The sequence below is a fragment of the Erpetoichthys calabaricus genome, chromosome 17 (genome assembly GCF_900747795.2).
Source record: "Erpetoichthys calabaricus chromosome 17, fErpCal1.3, whole genome shotgun sequence".
In the NCBI taxonomy this organism is placed as follows: domain Eukaryota; kingdom Metazoa; phylum Chordata; class Cladistia; order Polypteriformes; family Polypteridae; genus Erpetoichthys; species Erpetoichthys calabaricus.
In genome coordinates, this window is record NC_041410.2 from 28,541,732 (window position 1) to 28,554,768 (window position 13,037).

At 42.0% G+C, this 13,037-nt stretch overlaps 1 protein-coding gene across 1 annotated transcript in view; it reads right to left on the reverse strand.

Annotated features, from left to right (window-relative positions):
- Positions 1-1,009: 1,009 nt before the first annotated feature.
- snx33 (sorting nexin 33) overlaps positions 1,010-13,037 on the reverse strand; it is a 31,058-nt gene continuing 19,030 nt past the window's right edge. Inside the window, exon 2 of the mRNA XM_028822480.2 lies at positions 1,010-2,971. Coding sequence (XP_028678313.1) covers positions 2,718-2,971 — 254 coding nt within the window. The 3' untranslated portion in view covers positions 1,010-2,717. The remainder of the gene's footprint in view (positions 2,972-13,037) is intronic.

Here is a 13,037-nt window from a genome sequence, read left to right on the forward strand (position 1 = left end):
ACAAAACTCAGATCATCTCAAACTGGTTTCTTAAACATGACAAGGAGTGCACTGGACTCTAATGGCCTCCACAGTCAACAGATCTCAATCCACTTGAGCACCTTTGGGATGTGGTGGAACGGGAGATTCGCATCATGGATGTACTGCGTGATGTTGTCATGTCACTATGGACCAAAACCCCTGAGGAATGTTTCCAACACCTTGTTGAATCGATCAGGTCAAGACTTGACTTGACCTGAAGGCAAAGGGGGGATCCAACCCGGTACTAGCAGAGGGTGGGCGAGTGTATATCTTTACGGCTCAATGTGTTTCATGATGGAGGTCAGAGAAGCAAAAAGGAGCTAACTGAAGCAAAGCATCTCTGGCCAAGAGACAAGTGGGAATGAAGGCTGAGCTGTCCACGTGCCAAGGTGCACAAGAAGAGCCAAGAAGAAGGATTACACAAACAAACAGTCCCCCATTATTGCCTTCTTTTATTGGAAATCATCTTTGTGAGGCACACAAGAAGGTAAAAAAAAAAAAAAAGCGTAAACATGAGCCCGAGAGCGGATCCTGCACACGATGTACAGACGAGTAATGTGACGACGTCCGCTTTGGTGGCCTTACAGTGATGGTCACACCTGCAGCCACAGCCTCGCCGTGACCAACGGGTTTAAGCTGCAGGAGTCTGCGTAGCACTGATAGAAGATATTTGTAGTGTTCTTCGAAAAGGAGACAAAACACAATTATTTGGTCATTCTACGACACTGCGCCAAATTACAGACAAAAAGAAATGAACATAAATTACACCAACAAGAAATCAAAGACTTGAGGACCGTCTAGTGTGGCCGACTCCCGGAGAGCACACGCCTCTCCTTCAGCAAAGGCACTTGTGGGGGGATATGGGGGGTGTGCAGCGCCCACACCAGACCAGACCAGGAATGTCATCACTGAAGACAAACGCCGCTCAAACGTTCCCAACCTCCCACCCGCGACATCAGAGAGCATTCAGACCCCTCACTTCTTCACATTTTTGTTTAAAACCTTGCAGCCGTATGTTAAAATCATTTAGCAACATGCAATACCCCAAAATAAAGCGGGAACAGGGTTTTGGAAATTTTTTTGCAAATATATGAAAACAAACAGAGCAATCACGTCGACACAAGTAATCAGACCCCTATACTTGAAATCTGGCTCAGGTGTGCCCCCCATTCTATCCTCGAGGTGTTTGGAAAGCCCCTGTGCTCCATTCAGCTGTTGGGACACGATTACGAAAGGCACAGAACGGTCTACAGAGGTTCCCACCAAAATGCCAGCAGAGCTTAGAGACGGGACAGTGTTGAGGCACAGATGTGGGGAAGGCTACAAAAAAAATGGCTGCAGTACTGAAGTTTCCTAAGAGTACAGTGGTCACCACACTTCTAAAACATTTGGAACAACCACAACTCCTTCTAGAATTGGTCAAACTGAGCAGTCAGGGGCGAAGAGCCATTAACTACACCAAGAACTTGATGGCTACTCGGGATAAGCAGGTGTGGAGATGGCATAAGCATGCTGAAGGACAACAATCACTGCAACACTTCCACAGATCTGAGATGTTGGCAGAGTGACCAGACAGAAGCCTCTCCTCATATGGAAGCCCACTTTTAATTTTGCAAAAAGACACCTAAGTGACTCTCATACTGTGAGAATCAAGATTCTCTGGTCTGATGAAACCAAGAGTGAACTGTCTGGCCTCACTTCTAAGAAACCATCCACCGCTCATCACCTGTGCAATGCCACTCCAGATGTGAAGCATCATGCTATGGGTTTGTGTTTCAGCAGCAGGGACTGGAAGACTAGACAGGGCTGAGGGCAAACTGAACGGAGTAAAGTACAGAGATGTCCGAAATGAAAACCTGCTCCAGAGTGCTCTGGACCTCAGACTGGCCTCAAGATTCACCTTCCAACTGGACAATGACCTAAAACACGCAAGAAAACAAAACACAGGAGTGTCTTAGGGTCAACTCTGGGAATGTTCTTGAGTGGCCCAGCCTGGACCCAAGTGAACATCTCTGGAAGAGACCTGAACACAGCTGTCCACCGATGGTCTCCATCGAACCTGACTCAGCTTGAGAGGATTTGCAGAGAAGAATGGCAGAAAATCTCCTACGTGAAGCTTGTTGCTGGAATCACGGCCAAAGGGGCTTCTTCACAGTACTGCGTAAAGGGGCTGAAGACTTGCATCAACGGGACATTTTAGTTTCTTAATACATCTGCTGTTTTTTGCTTTGTCATTCTGGGGTGTTGAGAGTTGCTTGATGAGGGGGGAAAAAACAAAATTGAAATGATGTTAGCGCAAGGCCGCAAATTAAGACGTGTAGAAAGGGAATGGGGCCTGAATTCTTTCTGAAGGCTCCATTATTTGTCCGATTCCGTAGCCATCTAATTAGTAAACCGTTAGCAGTTCAGAATGCAAGTAGTATTAAAAGAGGCACAGAATTTCAAGATGAATACATGTCACAAATTTTCCCAGAGCTTTTTTTTTTTTTTTTTATATATATATACAAGCGCAGCTCATGTCAAGCTTTACACTTATGGGAGTCTCAGCTGCAACAGATGTGTTTTATTAGCGAGGGTGGAAGGAATGGGTAAGGCTAACTGGAAGGAACTTTCATTAGCTAGAAACTCTAATTGAAGCCCCAACTGTAGTTCAAAGTGTACATTTTCTAGAAGGAACTGTGACGCACATCAGGAGATCAGATACTGTCATAGAGGTGCAGGGTGCGCTCCAGCTGCTGCCCCACTCGCTGGTAGAAAACAATCTGCTGCTTCAGGTAGGACTGCATCATTTCCTTAAAATCAATTTCTCGCTGCTTGTGAAAGTGGTTCATCTCCGCCTGTAGTGCAAAGCCCACCACCCGGCACCGCTTACGGATGCCATCTGCTTCCTCCTGGTCCATCTTCCCTTCATCACTCATCCGTTGGCTCTCCTTCACCTTGGCAAATGCACCTGGAGTCATGGGAAAAAGAAAGAGAAGTCTTAATGTTAGGCTCTATACAGGTTTATGATACCGACTCCACCTCTTTGCACGTGTCGAGGAGGTGAAAACCTTAGTATTACTCGCCAGCTCGTGAAGGGCCCTACCTTCAGGTTTATACATTTGATTGTTTGAGTGTACACACAGTCCATACATTCATCTTGGTGCCATATAGATGAGGAAGCACACCTTTCAGTTGCTGCTACAGTAAGTAAAACCTAATCTTCAAACATGGGAATATCCACCTAGGACAGATGCTTCTGTTGAGAAGATGAGATGTTTCACAATTCAGCTTATTTAGTTAGCCAGCTATTAAGTTACCAGCTACCCCAATATCTTGTCCAAGAGCTTCTTAAAAGATTGTCGGGGTTCCATTTTAACAACACGACATGACACTTTTCTCTATATGTAGTGAAGGAGAAGCAGCCTCTTATGTCCCCTCATCTTCACATATCATTAACAATAGTAGGAACGTTACAAAAAGACCACGTCACAGTACCGAAGGTAGAGGTTAGGACTCCCAGGCAGGGCTGTTACACAGACTCAGAATCAGGCAGACATGGAGGACTCCTTATACAAGTCCAGTGCTACTACAGATTGAGAGACGCCTGGACACACCGGATGGGTTATCGGTCATAGCTGGCTTGATAACAACTGGCCAGCCTCTCAGAAAACTTGGAATACATTGCAAGTGAAAAGGAAATCTGATGTGCAAAAGAAAAAAGGCGGCATTATGAGGGGAAATTATTACAGTGGGTCCCAGCCATTACTGTAAATCAAGTTCTGTACCAAAACCCTGGGAAACTTAACTGTAAAATTCAAACAAAACTCAGAAAGTTCATCTTCAGACACAGAAGCGTAAGACACATGTGGTGCATAATGGATCTTAGGGACCTTCAAAACTTGACTAGATATTATTAAAATTGGATGTTAGTAAAAAAAATAGATATATAAAAATAAAATTAGACATTATAGAAATTAGATGAATAAGATTGTCAAGCATCGTTGGGCTAAAGGATCTACTCACATCCTACTTCTTCTAATGTATCAAATGGCCCAGAAAATCCATCCATCCATCCATTTTCCAACCCGCTGAATCCGAACACAGGGTCACGGGGGTCTGCTGGAGCCAATCCCAGCCAACACAGGGCACAAGGCAGGAACCAATCCCGGGCAGGGTGCCAACCCACCGCAGGACACACACAAACACACCCACACACCAAGCACACACTAGGGCCAATTTAGAATCGCCAGTCCACCTAGCCTGCATGTCTTTGGACTGTGGGAGGAAACTGGCCCAGGACATATACAGTAGTACAGAAAATGAACAGACGGATGTATGGATAGAAAAAAAAACACTGAAAATTGTAAGATGACAACATTTAATCAGCTGCTGGACAACTGTAGTAAAATTCCTCGACTAACTTCAGTGACATTCTTATTTCCTTAGTATGACAATCAATAGAGGACACCAGAGTTAGCTTTACAAATGTCATTTTCAACTGTAATCAACACATTGACAGGACATATGGGGGTGGCAATTCCTGCGGCTCCTTTAGCAATTTCTTTTTTCTATGCTGTGAATGCACACTCAGTGAGCCCTGCCTGCATGCTCCCATACTTTTGAAAGCACATAAGGCACAAGGTGTTTCAGTGTGGACATACTTTTTTGTAGGGTGGTACGATGGCATAGTGGTAGCACTGCTGCCTTGCAATAAGGAGACCAGGATTTGTGTGCCGGGTCCTGCCTGCGTGGAGTCTGCATGTTCTCCCTGTGTCTGCGTGGGTTTCCTCCAACAGTCCGGATACATGCCATAGCGAGTGGATGGAGTTGGGTCTGGCGTGTGTGTGCCCTGCGTTGGACTGGCACCATGTCCAGGGTTTGTTCCTGCCTTCCACCCTATGCTAGCTGGGATAGGCTCTAGCAGGCCTCCACGACCCTGTTCGGGACTAAGCAAGTTAAAATATAACATACTTTTGTAAAACAATTTGAAAATGCATGTGTGGAGATCTTTTTTGATTAAAATCATTATCGTTAAAAATAAACACATTCACAATGTATAGAATGTGGTCCATGGGTTGGAGACGGTGGCACTGATACAAAAAGACAGGAGACAGAGCTGGAGGAGGCAGAGTTAAAGATTTGCATTGGGTGTGACGAGGATGGACATGATTAGACATGAGTACACGGGAGGGTCAGTTCAAGTTGGACAGTTTGGAGACAAAAGTCAGAGAGGTGAGATTGTGTTGGTTTGGACATGCACAGAGGAGAGATGCTGGGTATATTGGGAGAAGGATGTAAAAGATGGAGCCGACAGGCAAGAGGAAGGCCTAAGAGGTTTATGGATGTGGTGAGAGAGGACATGACATGCAGGTGATGGGTGTAACAGAACAAGATGCAGAGGACAGAAAGTGATGGGAACAGAAGATCCGCTGTTGTGACCCCTAATGGGAGCAGCCAAAAGAAGATGGTCTTCAACAGCGTGGGTTCCTCTTTAGGCAGACAATGTGGTGTAATACCTAAGCTATTGGACTTTTCACAAGAGAAAGGTTGCCAGTTCAGATCCTGTGTCCAACTCCCTACATGTCAATGAGCAAGTCCTTTAACTGTAAACTCTGTATGCATGTAAAAAGCAGCATTGTACATCCAGTCTTGTAAGTCATTTCACAGAGCATCAGCCAAAAATATCATAATTGCCATCCCACAAATCTTTGTCCCCAGAAATGAAAATAAAAAACATAAAATACAACAACAAAATACTCTGAAGAAAAGCAACACATGTACATTACATAAAACCTAAGATCAGAAATACACGTTTCTGTCTGCACCCGTGGGATGACTAAAGCGTGTGTTGACAGAGGCACACAGCAACAAATGTGCTAACATTCAAGAAATGGCTGCCTTTACAATGAGCGCAACACTGTGCACATCCTTTTAATTGCTAATATTCTTAGTGGTAAAAATCACAATTGGCTTCTGCATCATAACTGAAATTCTATGTGTACTGTATCTGTAATTCAAAGACTCTTAAACATCATAATTTAAATAATGTGTGTACTGTGCACTCTGAGCAGATGAAAGGCACTATATAAATGTATTATCATCATTATCATCTTAATTATTATTATGGGTAATGAAGACTTTTATTAAGGGGAGATTTGCCCTTCCTTAAATGCTTATAAACATTATGGATTGCATTTGACCCTGCATGCCACTTTGACCACATGGACACCACACAGGGTTGGGGCCGTTCACAAATTGAATTGAAAATGCACACTAAATTCCAATTTAATTCTTTGAGTTTGAACTAGAAATGCACTCATGAATGCCTTAGGAAACAGGATAGGAATTCAATTGGAATCACCTCCAAAAACCAACATGGAAGTTTCACTTTGAAGAGAAGACTGCTTAACATAATAAAAATTCTAAATAAAATGTTATGACTCAAAAAAAAGAAAAGAGAAACAAATTAAACACATTCACTCACAACGTATTGTGTTTCAGTTATGTATTACGCAAGGTTTTTCATGTTATACAAATCTCAGCTCATGTCATTTTCTAACCCACTTAATGTAGATGAGTGTTGTGAACGTTGGCCTGGAGACTATCACGGCCAGCAGAGGGTGCCAGTTCATCACAGGGTAAACACACTCTAAAGCCAATGTAACGTCACCAATTCACCTAACTTAAATGTCTTTGGGCAGAGGGAGGAAACCCACGTAGATATGGGGAGAACATGCAAACTCCACACAGGGAAGACCCGGGATGCAAATCCTGCTGCTCTCATTACAGTGAGGCAACAGCAATGCCACTGCACCACCGTGCTAATTTTCATTTGTTTATTATGAAAATGTGATTTTATTTTCATCTCTAATTCTGCACAATTATTCTCCAAAACAGTTCTGTTTTTTGAAATATGATAAAATTCCAGCACAATTTTAGTACAAGTCTAGGGCCATATCCATTGTTCATGATTGAATTTGGCAGCCTTTTAATCTGATTTAGGTGATCATGTAGTATTAATGGGGGATTTTAATGTACATGATGATACACGCTTAAACTGACACTTTCAGAAAACATTTTCCTCATCTGTTAAACTCAGCAGAGTTTTGACAGATTGCCAATCGTCCATTGTCATAACCACACATTATATCTAATTATTACTTACAGAGTCAAGATTCAAAATTTAAATATTGCTCCGCTGAATTATTTTTAATTACTACTTGATTAGTTTTATTTGTTTTTGCCTTTACAAATATAATCACAGATTAAAACAGTGTAATATCTAGATTGTAACTATCAAAATTTTAAAATATTTTTGAGAAACTTAGGCCTAAAATTGTTAGTGTGAAAGAGGCCATGGCTATGATTGCTCCCCTTAAACCAAAAGGTGATTAAACCACATAGAAACTCACCCTGGCTTAATGACAATACTTGAAATCTTAAATTTGAATGCTGAAACCTGGTATGTAAACGGATAGCAACAGAGTGGCACACGTCTTCTGAACTACATGAACAAAGCTTTATTTAAAGCCTGCCCGGACTACTATTCTGGTCTAATAGATGACAACAGAAATAAACCTCACATATGTTCAGAACAGCGGCTAATCTAACAAATGAGAATTCTCAACAGCACTGCAAAATATTTGGTATTTAGTACACTGTATTAATCCCTGAGGGGAAATTGTCTTTTCACATGACCTTAAAAGTAAGAACAGGCATGAGCAGTGCAGACTTTAAAAACTTCTTTAATGATAAAACTTACAGTACGAGATCCCAGATTTCAGCGTCACTTCCCAAACTAAATACTATATAGGTAATTCCTGTCACAACTTGCACACACCACTATCATAACCTGAATTTCTGGCAGCACCCATCATTAGCATTATCAACAGTTCATTCCTGAGTGGCAGAGCTGCTGATGCACTAAAACTGATTTATCAGACCATTATTTAAAAAGCTGGAGCTAGGCTGTCATACATTTAATAATTCCGGAGCCATTTCAAATTTAACCTTTCTGAAACACTTGAAAAGGTAGTTGCCAGTCAACGTCAATGTCACCTCCCATTTCACAATTAAAAATATGGCACCACACAGGGCTGAGGTACCATACTGAGGTATGCGGACCTTTATGGCTCTCACTTTACAAGCTTCTGTTAGAAATTATCGTTAGGAAACATAACATTAATTTTCACTTGTATGCAGACGACACCTAACTTTACATATCTTGTACACCAAACAACACTTTCCTGATGCTGTTCTTAATTAACCGCATCAGTAAAAAGTGAGAATATTTTTTTACTCTTTAACTCATTGGATTACTGAATCAGCATGCAATTGAGTCATTACCTTTATCACTAGCATGTCTTTTAAAACACACATTACAAAACTGTCCAAAAACACATTTTTCCCGCCTAAAAATGTTGGAAAATTAGGACGTTTTCTAAATGTCCGGGATAGAGAGAAATAAATGTGCGCATGTATTTCTTGAAGGATTGACTACTGCAGTGAGTTATTCACTGGCTGTTCACACCATTCCTTATGCAGCAGCTTTCAGTTTATTCAAAATGCCAATGTAAAAATCATTACAGGAACTACAAAGTACGACCACATAGTTCCAGTTCTCGTGTCATTATGCTGGCTCTCAATTAAGGTTAGGGCCAATTTGAAAATCCTCTTTTTAACATGTAAAACTGTAAATAGCCTTTAAAATGTCAAGCATTTTTTTCTTTCTTTGAACAGTGACTCCTTGTTTCTCACCTTTCAATATTCTTATTTTGTTCAGTTTACTTTGCACATCAACTGTTTATCATACATCAGATACCACACAGAAAGTGTCTTTTTATATATCATACATGTAATTTCTGATATGCGATAAGGGGGAAAAAAAACATGGGATTGCAGTTTGTATATCGGGAGAAGGTGGGAGCGGAGGATGCCATCATCTATATGCTACACCGATCCGTCTCTCACTTGGACAGAGGCAGTGGTGCTGTAAGAATTATGTCTCTAGACTTCTCTAGCGCCTTCAACACCATCCAACCTCTGCTCCTTATGGACAAGCTGACAGAGATGGGAGTAGATTCATACCTGGTGGCATGGATTGTGGACTATCTTACAGACAGACCTCACTCAGTATGTGCGTCTTGGGAACTGCACGTCTGACATTGTGGTCAGCAACACAGGAGCGCCACAAGGGACTGTACTTTCTCCGGTCCTGTTCAGCCTATATACATCGGACTTCCAACACAACTCTGAGTCCTGCCACATGCAAATGTTCGCTGATGACACTGCTATCGTGGGCTGCATCAGGAGTGGGCAGGAGGAGGAGTATAGGGACCTAATCAATGACTTTGTTAAATGGTGCGACTCAAACCACCTACACCTGAACACCAGCAAAACCAAGGAGCTGGTGGTGGATTTTAGGAGGCCCAGACCCCTCGTGGACCCCGTGATCATCGGAGGTGACTGTGTGCAGAGGGTGCAGACCTATAAATATCTGGGAGTGCAGCTGGATGATAAATTAGACTGGACTGCCAATACTGATGCTCTGTATAAGAAAGGACAGAGCCGGTTATACTACCTTAGAAGGCTGGTGTCCTTCAACATCTGCAATAAGATGCTGCAGATGTTTTATCAGATGGTTGTGGCGAGCGTCCTCTTCTACGCGGTGGTGTGCTGGGGAGGCAGCATTAAGAAGAAAGACGCCTCACACCTGGACAAACTGGTGAGGAAGGCAGGCTCTATTGTTAGCATGGAGCTGGACGGTTTGACATCTGTGTCAGAGCGACGGGTGCTCAGCAGGTTCCTATCAATTATGGAAAATCCACTACATCCACTAAACAGTGTCATCTCTAGACAGAAGAGCAGCTTCAGCGACAGACTGCCGTCACTGTCCTGCTCCACTGACAGACTGAGAAGATCGTTCCTCTCCCAAACTATGCAACTCTTCAATTCCACAAGGGGGGGGTAAACGTTAACATTATATAAAGTTATTGTCTGTTTTTACTTGCATTATTATCAATCTTTAATTTAATATTGTTTTTTTGTATCAGATTAATAAAGTATCTATCTATCTAAAATTTCACTGAATTAATTTCAACATCCTGAAATTCCAAATCATTTTCCATTACAATTTTTTTTTTAATTCTAATTTATTGGATGAATTGGAGCTGACGAGTTCATTCATGAATAGACCCTCCGCCCTACTTGCATACATTTTTACTTGTGTTAAGGAAGCCTTTATATTTGCTTCATTAGGAAATACTGGGGTGAGGTGGTGGCGGGGCAAATTCTGTAGCACACTTCACTCTTTCCATAATGGATAAGCAACCAAAGAACATGATCTCCTTTATAAGTCCATCTTGAGGTCAGGAAACTCACATGTTCTCCAAGGCTTCACTTACATTCTCTGGCAAAATGTCCTGATAAGATAAGCAATTTGTCAGCCGACTCTCATTTTCCTTCCCCCTTGTAGAGCATGCTGATGATATCCATCACTCTAAGAAGATGACTCCTGAATGTGCTCCTGCTTCTCCAGCCGCATGCTGTCACACTAAGCTCTCTGCTCAAGAAGTTAAGAGTCAGTGAAGGCTACACTTTTCTCCCAACATCATTATATATAAAGAAATGTTGCAGTCTTTAACCATGTAACAGATTTAAAGGCATACATAATTAAGAAAAATCAACAAAATAATTTGTTTTGGGGCTGTTTTGGAAATGAAGAAATAGTTCCAGTGAATGTGTGAGGTGTTTGCAGGCTGATCCCGTGTTGGTGGTGCTTCTCTTTGGTCACATTTCTCTCACAACCCTAATAGAATCGCAACGACGCAGCAAGCAACTTTCTCAAAGAATGCAGTAATACAGAAAGGGCTTGAATTTCAGAGCAGGCCACATTTTATTCACAAACCCTGCAGAGTTTAATTTAATAAGCAGGAAGGGAAGGGGGGGGTGAAAACCTACAACTATTTCAAGGACAAAAATGTAAATAAATAATTATTGCCAATTATGTCTCATTTTAGTGGAGTTTGAGAAGTAAAAAATACATAATACACTTATTTGATGTGACCAGGGAGTAATGTTTAAGTGGAAGCTGTTTTAACTTTAAGCATTTTGTAGTTCACAGGTTAAATGAGGGAAGTAGAAATAATGCAAAATAGATCCCCAGCTAACTGAGAACAAACACCAGGCATGGCGATAATAAGGAGAGTCTTTGCATTCATCTTCTGACTGCACTCGATCCATTGCTCTGTGATGACATAAGTGGCCCATAATAAAATTTACAAGGCAAAGCTTCAAAATTTTTGTACTGGTCATGGAGTTCATCAGCTCATCATGCTGCTTGGAAACAGAAGCAAAACAAAGTTCCCTCTAGGCACACACATACCTGCATGCTTTCTCAAACACACCAAATCCAATTTAGGGTCAGGGGGGTCAGAGACCAGTTCTGCAGATTATGCAAGTTCATCCCTCATGGGGATAATTTAAAATGCCAATTGACACAACAAGCACAACTGTGAAATGTGTGGGGGCAACTGGAGTACAGTAATCCCTCCTCCATCGCGGGGGTTGCGTTCCAGAGCCACCCGCGAAATAAGAAAATCCGCAAAGTAGAAACCATATGTTTATATGGTTATTTTTATATTGCTTGGGTCACAGATTTGCGCAGAAACACAGGAGATTGTAGAGAGACAGGAACGTTATTCAAACACTGCAAACAAACATTTGTCTCTTTTTCAAAAGTTTAAACTGTGCTCCATGACAAGACAGAGATGACAGTTCCGTCTCACAAGTAAAAGAATGCAAACATATCTTCCTCTTCAAAGGAGTGCGCATCAGAGAGAGAGACTGTCATAAAGACAGAGGAAAGCAAACAAATCAATAGGGCTGTTTGGCTTTTAAGTATGCGAAGCACCGCCGGTACAAAGCTGTTGAAGGCGGCAGCTCACACCCTCACCGTCAGGAGCAGAGAGAGAGAGACAGAGACAGAGAGAGAGAGAGAGACAGAGAAAAACAAACAATCAAAAATCAATACGTGCCCTACGAGCTTTTAAGTATGCGAAGCACCGTGCAGCATGTCGCTTCAGGAAGCAGCTGCACAGAAGGTAGCAACGTGAAGATAATCTTTCAGCATTTTTAGACGAGTGTCCGTATCGTCTAGGTGTGCGAACAGCCCCCTTGCTCAATCCCACTACGTCAGGATCAGAGAAAGTCAGCGCAAGAGAGACAGAGAGAAAAGTAAGTTGGGTAGCTTCTCAGCCATCTGCCAATAGCGTCCCTTGTATGAAATCAACTGGGCAAACCAACTGAGGAAGCATGTACCAGAAATTAAAAGACCCATTGTCCGCAGAAATCCGTGAACCAGCAAAAAATCCGCGATATATAATTAAATATGCTTACATATAAAATCCGCGATAGAGTGAAGCCGCGAAAGGCGAAGCGCAATATAGCGAGGGATTACTGTACCCATTTAGGCACACAGAATGTGCAGATGCCACAAGGACAATGACTGGGTATGGGATTCTATACAGGATCCGCCGAGCAGTGGTACTTAACCACTAAACCAGCCCCTGGTCCATTCTTAATGATAAGGTAACATTTAGTGAGTAAGTGGTGGCTTTCTCTTTGAGACCTACAGTCAATGAGGATGTACAAACTGCCTACTTTATTGCTGAAAATGAAGTAGCATGATGGGCATTGAAGCCAAGAGTCTATCAGTACATCAACGAAAAGGTGATAAAAGCAACAAAAGTGAAAAGGGCAGTGGGGGCAACTAGGAGAACACTAAAGGAGGCCTAATGATACAAATGAAGGGCAGTTACTGCGGTTACACTGCTGAGTCCCTAGACATAAGTAATTTCCAAAATCTAATTATCTTTGTGAGATATGCTGAAGCTAAAACAAAAGACTCTTCTAAAAACAATTCTGAAATAGGTGATGTATAAAGGCAGTGCATTTACATACACATCAATAACCGGATTATTCACAGGAACCTGGTTTCTAAAAGGCCACATAAACTCTTATTCAGATAACAGAAA